The 13,385-nt window shown below is 46.5% G+C and overlaps 6 protein-coding genes across 6 annotated transcripts; 4 read left to right on the forward strand and 2 right to left on the reverse strand.

The window, feature by feature from the left end:
- Positions 1-30: 30 nt before the first annotated feature.
- N7520_009403 (uncharacterized protein) lies at positions 31-2,191 on the forward strand (the record flags this gene model as incomplete). The annotated part of the gene is made up of 3 exons (XM_057143337.1): positions 31-339; positions 422-1,001; positions 1,050-2,191. 3 exons carry the CDS (start codon positions 31-33, stop codon positions 2,189-2,191), a joined length of 2,031 nt encoding a protein of 676 aa, XP_056992625.1.
- Positions 2,192-2,800: 609 nt separating this feature from the next.
- N7520_009404 (uncharacterized protein) lies at positions 2,801-5,209 on the forward strand (the record flags this gene model as incomplete). Its single annotated transcript, XM_057143338.1, has 5 exons — positions 2,801-2,918; positions 3,028-3,317; positions 3,373-3,402; positions 3,450-3,976; positions 4,030-5,209. The coding sequence occupies 5 exons, from the start codon at positions 2,801-2,803 to the stop codon at positions 5,207-5,209; spliced, it is 2,145 nt and encodes a 714-aa protein (XP_056992626.1).
- A 1,516-nt stretch (positions 5,210-6,725) lies between these two features.
- N7520_009405 (uncharacterized protein) lies at positions 6,726-7,130 on the forward strand (the record flags this gene model as incomplete). The annotated part of the gene is made up of 2 exons (XM_057143339.1): positions 6,726-6,931; positions 6,983-7,130. 2 exons carry the CDS (start codon positions 6,726-6,728, stop codon positions 7,128-7,130), a joined length of 354 nt encoding a protein of 117 aa, XP_056992627.1.
- A 700-nt stretch (positions 7,131-7,830) lies between these two features.
- Positions 7,831-8,217, reverse strand: N7520_009406 (cupin domain-containing protein; the record flags this gene model as incomplete). The annotated part of the gene is made up of 1 exon (XM_057143340.1): positions 7,831-8,217. The coding sequence occupies one exon, from the start codon at positions 8,215-8,217 to the stop codon at positions 7,831-7,833; it is 387 nt and encodes a 128-aa protein (XP_056992628.1).
- A 798-nt stretch (positions 8,218-9,015) lies between these two features.
- N7520_009407 (CorA family magnesium transporter) lies at positions 9,016-10,266 on the reverse strand (the record flags this gene model as incomplete). The annotated part of the gene is made up of 1 exon (XM_057143341.1): positions 9,016-10,266. One exon carries the CDS (start codon positions 10,264-10,266, stop codon positions 9,016-9,018), a length of 1,251 nt encoding a protein of 416 aa, XP_056992629.1.
- Positions 10,267-10,763: 497 nt separating this feature from the next.
- Positions 10,764-12,443, forward strand: N7520_009408 (CocE/NonD family hydrolase; the record flags this gene model as incomplete). Its single annotated transcript, XM_057143342.1, has 1 exon — positions 10,764-12,443. The coding sequence occupies one exon, from the start codon at positions 10,764-10,766 to the stop codon at positions 12,441-12,443; it is 1,680 nt and encodes a 559-aa protein (XP_056992630.1).
- Positions 12,444-13,385: the final 942 nt, after the last annotated feature.

Raw genomic sequence — 13,385 nt, forward strand, 5'->3', positions numbered from 1 at the left:
CCTCGTTGTACCCACAGAACCCTTGCGATTATGGTGACCCGATCTCACCCGTTTGACCCTATCACTCCGGAGGAAATCAAGCTTGCCGTGCGCATCCTTGAGGCAACTTTTCCCGGGGTGTCACTGCGCTACAAGCGGATCGATGTCAATGAACCTATCAAGAAAGATGTCCTGCCATACATTGAGGCCGAGCGGTTGCGACGACCACTGCCGACGCCACCTGCTCGTCTGCTTTACACTCTGTTCCACCGACTAGACACAGGCGCATTCTATAAGGCTATTCTGAATGCCGATACAAGCACCATTGTCTATGCGAAAGAGCTTCCACGTGAGGTCCAGGTATGCTGGAATTTTTTCTGTCTTTTCACGTTCCAAAATGGTTCGCGGATGGTACCTTGGGTCTGACAAATTTAACTTTCAGGGACCGATTGACATCGACGAGATCACGGAGATAGAAGAATTGTGCATGAAGCACCCCGCTGTAATTGCTGAAATCGAGAAAATGCAGCTTCCGCCTGGTGTGACAGTATGTAATGATCCTTGGATGTATGGCACCGACAATGAGAATGAGACACGGCGACTATTCCAGTGCTTCATGTACCTGCTTTCAGTGGATGACCCTCAACACAACCACTACTCGTTACCATGCAAGTTTTCGCCTGTTTTTGATGGTCTTACCCACGAGCTTATCAGGATGGATTATCTTCCTGGGGATGCGGGTGCGGAGACGCAGCAGACCCAGCCTTGGAAGCCTGTCAAGGCAATTCAATACGCACACGGCCTTCTCGATGAACCCGTTCGTACCGATCTCAAGCCCTATATTGTACAACAACCTGAGGGCCCGTCCTACACATCGGAAGGCAACTCTGTATATTGGCAGAAATGGCGCTTCCGCGTTGGATTCAACATCAGAGAGGGTCTGGTCATTTATAATATTACCTACGATAATCGAAATGTCTTCTATCGTCTGGCTATTTCTGAGATGACGGTGCCATATGGAGGTAAGTGATGGTACTTTATTTTCGATGCTTGTACTTATAAGATCTTAGACCCCCGTGCGCCGTACCACCGTAAGCAGGCATTTGATGTCGGCGACACCGGTTTTGGTATGAATGCCAATCAATTATCTCTCGGATGCGACTGTCTGGGTCATATTAAGTACTTTGATGGCTACCGGAATGACTGCAAAGGCAATCCGGTGCAATTGAAGAATGTCATTTGCATGCACGAGCAGGACAATGGATTGCAACATAAGCATACGAACTATCGATCTGGAGCTGCTACAGTTGTGCGCAATCGACAGTTGGTGTTACAGATGATCTGTACAGTTGCCAACTACGAGTACATTTTTGCATATATCTTTGACCAAGCCGGCAATATCGAATTGGAGGTTCGCGCCACTGGCATTCTCTCGACTGTTCCATTTGACAACGAGAATGGCCAGACTGTTCCCTGGGGCACCAATGTGGGACCTGGTGTGATGGCTCCTTTCCACCAACACATGTTCTCCTTCCGTATCGACCCTGCCATTGACGGATTTAAGAACACGGTGTACTATGAGGACAGTGTGCCCATGCCAGAGGATGAGAATAACCCTTGGCTAGTTGGCTACACAACAGAATCTACCGTGATGAACACTTCCGGCTCGGCGAAAACCAGTGTTGACCGCCACCGTGTCTTCAAAATCCGGAATGATAACGTTACTAATCCTATTACTTACAAGCCGGTCTCCTATAAGCTCCAGACTGCACCAAGTCAGATGCTACTACTCAGCAAGAACGCACTGGGTTACCGCCGAGCAGAATTTGGCACGAAGCCTATCTGGGTCACCAAGTACCAGGATGATGAGCTCTATGCAGCGGGAGAATTCACCAACCAGAGCCGACGTGCTGAGGGAGTCGAGACGTGGGTGCAACGTAAAGACAATACGGAGAATGAGGACGTCGTACTCTGGCACACTTTCGGTCTCACTCACAATCCTCGCATCGAAGACTTCCCTGTCATGCCTATGGAGCGCGTCAGTGTCATGCTGAAGCCTGACGGTTTCTTTACCAAAAACCCCGCTTTGGACGTCCCGCAGTCCGTGCAGGCATTCAATAAGTCCACTCTCCACCCCGAGGCAGCCCAGCAGGCCTGCTGTGCTGGTCCTTCTGTCTCAAGCAAGGCAAAGCTGTATAAGCGGGTGGACTAATTTGCATATGATCTATGCGTTATACCCCTTCTGTTCTCTTCTGGGTCGATGTCCCTCTTTGGAAACCCCTTTACGATATAATGATTTTACAAACACCTTGCCTTTAGCACTAGCCGTTGCGTTGATCTAGTACCTGCATGTCTTGGACAGATTATCAACCGACTTTGAATTTACATTTACTTGGACCATCTCTCTCTATCACCAAGCAACCATTATCTATGCGGCCTTTTTAGATTCATCATTACCAAGCCATCGCAGCTCACATTCTTCAAGTCCAGGCTCAATGAGATTCGATAGCTCGCTCTGATCGATACTGGATTAGAGAAAACATTGACAATAATATTAACAGAGGTCACTGAACCCAAGCAAACTCGGTATAACCATTGCGGGGGAGGTGTGGGTCCAACAGACTTCATTAAGTCTGAAGCTTGTAACCAGCGAAACTTTGATTGTAGCCTGCAGAGTGGTAATCAAATGCGGAGATTCTGGTATAGTTTCAATCGCACTGACAATCAAAGGTGCGGTATCAATTACCCCGGGTCCGTATTGTTTATAAACTCAATAGACAACGTTGCATTGGGGTTGCGGCACAGACCGACAGACCGACATATGCCCGCCCTGAACAACATTCAAATGTTCGAGTACTTAAGTTCCGCTGATATCTTGTTGGTATGGAACATCCGGTATATGATTGAAGATGGCCACTTTTCTGAGGAGTTCGTCACTGGTAGTCCTTGCAGCATATGCTGTGTCTAGTGCTGCTATCTCCCAAAATCGAGAGGATGTATTGGGTGATTCGTGGCACAGATATGTTCGCTCCCCAAGTGGCTCTTTAGTGAAGCCCCTGAATATCCCATCCGCAAACATCAGCGGAAATATCACCAATCCCGAAGGTTTACTTGGTGGGAATGGTTTGTCAACCATCCTAACACGCAACGAAGGGGACCCCAGTATTCCTACTCTGGTTGTCGATTTCGGGCAAAATGTTGTCGGCATAGTGTCAATCACGTTTTCTGGGTCTTCCAATGCGTCTGAAGGGTTTCCTGGGCTGAAGTTGGCTTTTTCTGAAACCCAACAGTATCTGACCAATACTAGCGACTTCACCAGATCTGACAACATGGCCACAGTAAGGTCAACTACACCACCTTAATCAAACCTGTGAACTAATAACAAACCTTCAGGGTGAAAAACTCACAAATGGAACAGATCAGGTATGCTCCAATCAAATATTCAATAAACTATAGACTAAAATATGCAGATTGCCGTCTCCAATGAAGCCTATACCTGGAAAGATCACAATGGTTGCCAGTACAATGATAAAGTGTGCTCCGATGGTCTCCACGGCTTTCGATACATGAAAATTTGGCTTGACGCCCTCGAAAGTGATGCCCCTTTTACCCAGAAATACGGATCCGTGTCCATCTCGAACGTTGAATTAGAATGGTCTGCCTATCTGGGAACACCGAACACCTTCACTGGGTGGTTTGAGTGCTCTGACGAGGATCTTACTCAATGGTGGTATGATGGTGTGTATACTGCCGACATGGGTACATATGTCTTCCTCGCCAACGAGACAGACCCTCGGAACTCAGCCTCCTCCACTTTGGAAGGCAAGGAGGTTCTTTTCGATGGTGCCAAGCGAGACAGAGATCCATATGTTGGTGATTTGGCTGTTGCCGCGCTTACATCGTATTTATCGCACGACAACCCTGACGCGACCCGCAACATACTGGCTGATTTGGCGAATCACCAAAGGTCTGATGGATGGATTCCACCTGCTAGCATGTAAGTCAATCTACGATTCTTTGGCCGTAAATACCGTCTTATTTTCCCCCCAGCAACAACTACACATTGGATCTCTATGACTACCCCATGTGGTGGGTTGTTTGCACAGCAGATCTTGTCATGTACACCGGGGATACAGACTTTGCCGTGCAGTATTACGACGTGATGAAGAAGACATTGGACGATTATTTTGGTCAGAATCTCACATCTAACGGTGGTCTCGTGAACAAAACCAACGGGTATGGTGACTACGCATTTCTACCTCGGTCCGGCGTCATAACCTATTACAACGCTCTGTACGTCCACGCCTTGAAATCTGCCGCCACGGTTGCCACGATCCTGAGGAATCCTGTAGACAGTCAGATCTGGACTTCTCGTGCCTCTGCTATTAGTGAAGATCTCTTAGCCCGTAACTGGGATCCAGCCGTCGGTGCATTCTTCGACGGAGGTCCTTGTCCCAACCAAGCAGCAGATGCAATCTGCAATGTCCACGCGCAAGATGGAAATGGGCTAGCTGTGCTATCCGGCTCGGTAAATGCCTCACTAGCCACAAGCCTACTCAATTATTACGGAAACGCGGCATCGCAGCCGTATGGGAATGCATTCTACGACAATGACCTCTTGTCTACTGGTTTCTCCCAGCGAGTGTATGCATTTATTTCCTATTTCGAGCTTGCAGCTCGTTTTGCTACACCCGGTGCATCTGACTCAGCCGTCGAAGAAATCAAGCGCTTGTATGGCTGGATGTCGACCCACGATCCAGAGATTACTTTCTGGGAAGGTATTGGCCCTAACGGATCTCCCTACGAAGAAGGGTTTACCTCCATGTCTCACGGATGGTCTACCGGTATTGTGCCGCTGATGAGCAACTATATCCTCGGTGTTCGGCCCACCGGCCCGGGCTTCAAAACCTGGCAAATCTGCCCTGTGAGTGATGGTGGGGATCTTACTTGGGCTAGAGGAGAAGTCGGGACTCCACAAGGATCTATTCTGGTTTCTTGGAGTAAAAATGCCAACAGGACTTTTGATCTTCAGATTGAAACACCAGAGAATAGTAGTGGGGTTGTCTGTGTACCCAACTTAGGGTTTAAGAGTAGCCGCATCATTATGGATGGATCCGAGGTGAAACAGACAGCCAACGTTTCTACTTTTGGGCCTATTGCAACGACCGGGGATAACTATACTTTGATACAAGTTACTGGAGGCTACCATACAATTGTTGTTGGGGCTTGATAAAATCAAAATCCATGTGGGGGAGGTTTTTTGAGGGTTTGGAAATCTGGCTCTGGGTTTCATGGTAGGCATGCAGACCTAGCACATGACAGTCTCTATAACCAGTTGTTGGGCAGATTCTATAAGCGTTTGTGATGAACTCATGTGGCCTGCATTCTGAGATAGGAAATGTCAGCACTGACGCAGACTAACAATTCACTCTATGGTCCCCTGGCGGCTTATTTACCTAAGTGCTCACCTCATTGAATCTCGATAAAGCCAAGTTTCATGCGCCAAGCCTAACCCCTGTCTGTGTGACAAAGAGGTCCCTTGACATATAAGGTGCCTTATCCGAGTAGCACAGAAGTATTCAACTTTTTCCAGTCACCATAGAACGAGGATTCAAGCTTCGAACCAAAACAATCGTATATCAGACTGATGGTAATTCACTTCTTCCAATGATAGAGGGACTCAATCAAGATCTTGTAAGCCAAGCCCTGGAAGCCGCCAAGATAAATGTCTGACTTAGCTTATGCGCATGACCCCGCGGGTATAGCCCTGCATGAACTCCGTCCCGTTTATGCAAGATCAATAATCCGATAACACCCGTGGACTGACTTGCAGTGCCAAGACGGAGAAACAAGTCTGGCTAACATTAAATGTATACAATGTCTATGCTAAGCTAATTTCGCATTCCCAAGATTGCTTGGTATTACGCCCTGAGTTTCAACCTACTAGTGAGTACAAATCTCGAGTTCAAGTGTCTATGTTTTTCCCCAAATGTTTCCCAATAATCTTTCTTTAGACCTTTGCTAAGCCGCATTTGAGGTCAACTTGCTGTATCAGTCTCAACCTGCACGGTAGGCTGAGTGGCTTGCAGTATCTGGCATCGACGCATTTTCTCTTTAGGGCATATTTAGAACTGGGGTTCGCATCCTATATTTAGCCGTATCCCAATGTTTCCACGCTAAAATTTCCATTTTATTAGAGAAAGTGATAGTGGCTGCTCGCACGGTGATATCGTGGCTTCAAATTTTCCAAAATCGAGCCCAGGTTTCGATACGGAGTAAGCTCTTCACCGATCTTTCAATTCCGCATTCAGATGTTTGAATAAACACAGCAGTAGTAATCATTAAATGGGATAAATAAAATCAACCAAGAAATATCTTTCATATTCGAATATTGTCAGTGAAGCCGAAGTTGTTGTTTTCAAGGAGCTGTTGAAGTTGAACCATGCAAAAACCTAACAAGCCCAAGCTTTGCCCTCACGAAGTCTCATAGAACTCAAAATATATCAGCTCGGCAACTCTTGCCCCATAGCCAGGTTGCGGTGTGCAATTATGATAGAGTATGCGGTAAGAAAATAGCGTTTCAAAAGCCACATCCACACTTGATCATATCTCCAATATCAATATCACCAACTACATTCACACTCAGAAACGTATAAATTATGAGCAACTTCTCCATCATTTGAAAATAAATCATCACACTAAACTCTCAACCAAAGATTTGAACAGAATCGAATCCAATTTTCAAGATGCAGTTCTCCCTGTTCGTGACCGTTGCCACGCTTGCCAGCTACGCAAGCGCCTTCACCGGCCAAATGGCTGCCTCTGCCTACGAAGAAAACGAGGGTGGTGTTTTCCAGATCATCTATCTCACCGACTACACCAGCGGCTCTACCTATTCGGGTACTCTGTTTGGAGGATTCGATGGCTGCACAACCGGGGAATGCATTGTCGAGTTAGTATTGAGATTTCATATATAACTAACACAGCTGACCACTTCTTTTAGTTTCTCTGAGACTAGCTCTGGTGGCTATGAGTTTCATGCTCTGATGTGGCGGACAAGTGATGGATGCCACAATATTGATTTCGAGGGTGCTTTGGATGCTGGACATGGGTACTGCTGTGGCTCACTGCCCTGTGACTTCACTGCTTAGATCGGTCAGCGTGGGATTGGAATAGGCTTTACACTGCTTGTACTGGTCATTGGAACTGGGTGGTCGGGCTCTTTGATGGAAATTTGATTATGCAGTTCCAGTAGCAACCTTGGAAGTTGGGTATATAGGCAGTCCAGGTAGCTCTATGTAAATGTTTGGCAATTTCTCCACATGCATGTACCCCCTAAATTACTCTTGTACACCTAAGCCCATATGCAGGAATATACCAATGGCTCCGAATTCAGTGCCTCCCTACAATATCAATATTTTAAGTGTTCGTTTCGCTACCATCACATCAACATATACTGTATAAGTATATCGAACGTGGTACATTCGATATACGAGTATAGTACACCTTAGATGAAATGGTAGGTACTAGAGTAGATACTGGAGTATGTACACTTGAAGCTACCTGGGTAGGCTACAGGAAACATGATTTAGTTAGTTAACTCGAAGCCATGGGTATATACAAGTATGTTGCTGTTCAATTTAGATAGGGGGTACGTGGAGAAATTTCCAAATGTTCTTCTTGTTTTTAAATGTTGAGACAAGGTGGAAATATACGTAAAAACCTTAAAATATGGAATGAACAGTAGAATACTGACAAGTTATAAGACTCCGACCTCTAAATCTAGAAGCACTTGATAGAATGAGATATAGCTCATAGTTAAATGACTTGTCTATGCAATTTCGCTTCCATTTAATCCTTCTTAACACCATACTGCTCATCGGTAACGGGATCAAGCCAGGTTGTCTTTCCAAAACCAAGAGCTAAGTGTGTCATGATACTACCATCATCGGCTCCATGCCAGTGGGTAGTTCCCGGCTCAGCCCAAATCAAGTCTCCCATTTTGATGCGGCGGGGCTCACCACCCTTGTCGCAGATCCAGCCGGAACCAGCCACGACCTTAAGGAATTGTCCGTCCTCGTGGGTATGCCAGTGAGTCCGCGCACAAGGGGTGAAAGTGACATTGGCGACAGCAGATTTGTCATCCATATGAATCATGTCGACGTAGACATCACCGGTAAATGTGGCGGTGGGCTTGACGGCTGTGTGGCCTCCCTTGAGGATGATTGATTCGGGCATTGTGTAAGGTAGGTGGTTTGATAGAGGTTTGACTGTTACGGGTTGTGATGTTAGACAGTATGACACTAATGAGGGTGGTGGGAGCAAGAGCAGGAGCAAAGTAGAAATTAAAGTACTTCATCCGATCATGGTGACTATCAGACGTACCTTTTGGAAGACAAAGTTGTGGCTAGAGAGAACGTTGGGATTTGAGTTTCTTGTAGTCGAGAAAGACATCCTTTTATAGGATTTTAGACCAATGAAAATTCACTATCTCTTACTCATAATTTGAGAAATGATGACCTTGAGGTTCAAATTTCATGGTTCAAGATGACTGACCCGTTTCGGCGATAAACGGAATTTATAATGGGGTTGTGGAACGCAGCAATCTGAGTGGTTGGAATTGCATACGGATGACACGATATGCTCCACTCCAACATCCAATATTTCTCTTTTGGTCAAGCTTTCATAGATCCACTCGGTAAATAGATCACGATGGTCGGGAATTCCTTATCTGGCAGTGATACAATAGCTATTACTATGCCGTTAATTACTATTGTACTGGGCTAGTTTCAAGAATATATACAAGGTTGGAAATGAATCGAAGAGAGCAAGGAGGTGAAAATGGAATCGAGCGCGTCTGTATGTACATATATGGTCTCTGATCCAGTGAGAATATATGAGAATGTATGACACTGCTGTGTATTCTTGTCATTTGTCTCTAATCTTCATCCCACTCGTTCAATCCTTTTAGATCACATCTCCCTTGAACGAGAGTATAGTGTAGACCTATAAGTTTCCACAATATTTGCAGGCTGTCTAAAGCTGCATTTTCCGGACTTTTCGAAGCTTCCACATTCCAATCCTCGAGATGAGTAGTGTCGCTATTACACATCCCGAAGCAAGCCAGACAATTGCATAGGGGGTGTGTTCCATATAGTTGACCACATTCATCCCAATAAGACCCGCCACAAAAGTAGAAACTGCAAATCCGAGCATCCAAATCTCGATATGAGCTTCGAAGATCATGATCTGGTTTCGTCGAACATCCAAAATGGATTGAATAGCTCTTGCTGTGCGATTAACTTCGTCCACCAGGGCACCAGAAGACTCTGCAATTGCATCCGCGTTCTTATAATATGCCTCCAACAGGTATTCGACTTCTTGATGATCTTCGATAGCATGTGGTCTCCCAGCCTGACGATCTGTCAGATACATAGTTGCGAGATCATCGTCGTTGTTAAGAAGCTCCTGCAGAGCGGAGCGGACCTGGCGAGCTCGCTGCTCAATAGTGACCAGATTCTTTCCATGTTCTAACAGTTCGCGCAAAGCCAGGTGGACAACATCTTCCTGCTTGGAATCTTGAAGACGCTTCTCCACCTCTCCACGGAGGATTAGATGCTCTGCTTCAAGAATTGCCGTGACAGACGCCAGAGCTGCATCAACGACGCGTAGTTCGAAAGGAAGGCTGGGCGAAGATCCCAATCCCATTTCGGTACGCACTCTGCTCTGCAGATTGTGTTCGAATACATCTTGCATTTTCACACCATCAGTCTCGGAGTCGAGAAGGAAGAGCAGAGCTCCATCACACTGGATAAGAAGACGCAGGGTAAAGATACTGATAAATATCGCGGACGGCCTGACCAAGATATGTGGGATCCCCTCAGAGATAAGGTCCGCATTTCTTAGATCCCGGCCATCGATGCCATATTGCTGAGCAACCTCGGCCTTTGTAAGGCGTGTCTCTTTGAACGCAGTGGAGCCATTTGCGTTGAATAATGCACACTTTAATTCGGTAGATTCATTCATACGACTCCGAGATAAGGCGATGGATTGGTCAAAGACTTGTTGCTTGAAGGAATTCTGTTTGCTGATCTCCTCTGGAAGACGGATGTCATGATTATCATTTAATCTTCGACTTGTGAGCGTAGCCCCCCTCGTTGAGACCAGCGGACTTATTCGGGGGCTAAAATGAGTGCCGGTTCTATGTGAGCACCGTGACCAGGGAGTCCATGCCGGTCTTGTTCCTTGTAGAAGTGAAAAGAATCTCGGTAATAACGGCTCATGCATAGTTAAGATGTCTACGGGAAATCGCTAGAAAAGGAATCTTAATTGAAATACCCCGTACACGTGATGATATAGACTTTATGACGTCATTTTACATATGTCCATGGTTGACTCTGAGTTAATACACAAATCCAGTTATGAGTAAATAGAACCGAAGGTTTAGGAAAAATAATACTAATGTCTTTTTCATTTCAAATGCCTACAACCTTGGAAACATTTGAAATCTACACAACTCGGATCGGGTCGTGCGGGGCTTTGCATAAAAGTAGTGCTCACGAATACGAATACGTCACAATCTTTGACCCCGATCCCTTGCACTTTCAAAATTTGCGTGACTCCCGTGGCTCTGGATTTTGCTTCCCACTATAGAGCTCTCATCCGAACATTTCAAAGAAGGAGCAGCCTAGATCGACCTTATAATCATCCTTGGAAACCTGCCACTTGAGCAACCACCTGCCTGCGGAGAAGCATATCTCAACCGCAACACCATCACGAACACCATGGCAGGAGAACCCGTGAAGCGTGGCTTCGCAGGGGCCACCCTGGACTACGTGGGAGCACGCTATGTAAATGCAGGTCCAGAAAAATGCAGCTACACAACACAAGCCGTCCAGATCCCCATGTCAGATGGAATGAAACTCGCAGCCGACTTTTACGAACCAGAACTACCGGAGGGTCAAAAGCCACTCGGCTTGATCATGGTCCAATGTTGCTATGGCCGAGGCGCAGGAATTTCCTTCCTGAATGCTCGCGTCTTTGTCGCTCGTGGCTACCAGGCTCTTTTCGTCAGTACTCGGGGTACCCACGGCTCGGAGGGTACCTTTAGTCCTGGAATCAACGAGGCGAACGATAGCCAGGATATTGTTAAGTGGATGCGTCAGCAAACCTGGTATCCGGGTACTTTTGCGACTATGGGAGCGTCGTATCTGGGATACAGTCAGTGGGCGATGTTGCGCGATCCGCCTGCAGACTGTGTCGCTGCTGTCATTCCCGTTGGGCCTCATGATCAGGCGCTGCATGCTTGGGAGACTGGATCATTTCGTCTGGATCGGGCTGCTTGGAGTGACACTATGGCTTCTCGAGAGGAGGAGCGTGGAAGCTTTCTCGAGACGTTGTCGAAGTTACCTGGCCTAAGTTTCTTGTCGTCCTCCGGGCTGGAGAACGCCGTGGCCGGCTTGCCGCTGGAGGCTAGTCTGCAGGATTATTTCAAGGATAGGGCTCCCTGGCTCTTTGAGTATTTGGCTCACCCGGATGTTGATGATCCCTACTGGAGTACGAGACGGCAGCAGGCTGCTCTTGAGAGGGCCAATATTCCTATCTTGTTGGTCAGTGGCTGGTATGACCCATTCGAGATGCAGACGATGCAGCAATATAAACGTCTGTTTGAAAGGGGTGTAGATGTCAGCCTTGTTGTCGGTCCTTGGAACCATATCTATGGATGCGGTCTGCATTCCATACCCGAGATTATGGACTTCTTTGCGCAGCATCTAGCCAAGGCTGGAGAATATGGTCGGTCCCGCGCTCGCATCTTCGTCACTGGTGCTGAAGAGTGGCGCTCGATGCCCACCTGGCCTCCCAATACCGAGTCGAAAACATTTTATCTACAAGATGCAACCAGTCTCGACTCGGAGCTACCTGCACAGGATGTAACTCCGGCTTCCTTTGTCTTCGATCCTCGGAACCCTACCCCCAGCATCGGTGGCAGTCAGCTGTTAGCTGGCGGACGAGTCGACGACAGCATCTACGGTACTAGATCGGATGTCCTAGCTTTCACTAGCCAACCTCTTTCAGCAGACCTGGAAGTACTCGGTGCTCCATCCGTCCAGCTCTCGCATTCAAGTGATCCGGCCTTTGCAGATCTCTTCTTACGACTGAGTGAAGTGGACAGCAAGGGCGTTTCCCACAACATCAGCGAGGTGTATCAAGCGCTTGACCCGACGCGCGATATGTCTCAGTCCCTAAAGCTGGATCTAGCGGACTGTGCTCATCGATTCAAAGTCGGAACACGCGTTCGACTAGTCATTGCTGGTGGATCGTTCCCCATGTATGCGCGAAGCTTGGGAACCGAAGAGAATCGTGTGCGAAGCGACAAGATCGTTCCTCAAACACATACCATCACAATCGCTGCTGGTGTATCCCAGCTCATTCTTCCTGTCTCTTCAAAGGTCATTCCTGTTTGATATTTTGCACATCTTCTACGAACATAGACTCAATCATATTGAGAATGACTAGATATTGTACATACAGAACGCTGCAAGAACCCACAAGATCCAGATTAATATACATATCTCATCATGCTTACAAATTTTCAATGGGAAAACTTGGAAAATCCTCAAGATTCAATATAGCATTGAATTAAATGTTGTCAACACAAGATGATCGGTCCAATGGGTACGGAGGCGAGCAGCGGCCATAAGGACAGAATCTTCAATATCACATAATGAATGGCAGAAATCCATAAACACTACCAAGCTAATCTACCCCTCCATTATTTGGAGACATCGCAGACTTTTTGGACGTACGTTTGAAATCTCCACCAGACCGTCTCCTTCCACTTCACTTTTTTCTCTTTATCATCTATTCCGCCATATAAATTTAGAGAGTTCTTTGACTAGTTACCCAAACTGGTATGAAAGAAGGTGGATTACTAGATAGGAGACTAAATAGGAGACTAAAGAGACTAAAATAGGAGACTAGGTAGGAGACCAAGTAGGACTAATAATAAAATACCTAAGTACTAGACGCTACGCTAAATGGTTCTGTCCTCATGGCCGCTACTCGCCTCCGCACCCCACACAAGCTCGGTCGACCCCGCTTAGAAACCCTACTTGAGCAATGTTTCTTATCTAGGGCTTTAGGGGTTCTATTCTAATTTAATAGAAAAACAGTCATGAGATCCATGACCTTAGTCTTTTTTCTGTTGTAAAGCATTATTAGAAGCTTCTGGGTGCATTTGAGGAGAATTAAAAGTGGCGCAAACAGTGCGCGTCTCAGAAGTAGATTAAGCTTGTTTTTTTGGGTCACTCACCAGCACAATAAGAGCGATGTATGCAATGTGACGTATTTGGAAGATGTACTGTTTGCTGATAAATGTTAATTGAAGATGTAAGCGACTTTAATCA

The sequence above is a fragment of the Penicillium odoratum genome (assembly GCF_028828045.1).
Source record: "Penicillium odoratum strain IBT 22623 chromosome Unknown utg000006l_segment0_segment0, whole genome shotgun sequence".
Taxonomy (NCBI): domain Eukaryota; kingdom Fungi; phylum Ascomycota; class Eurotiomycetes; order Eurotiales; family Aspergillaceae; genus Penicillium; species Penicillium odoratum.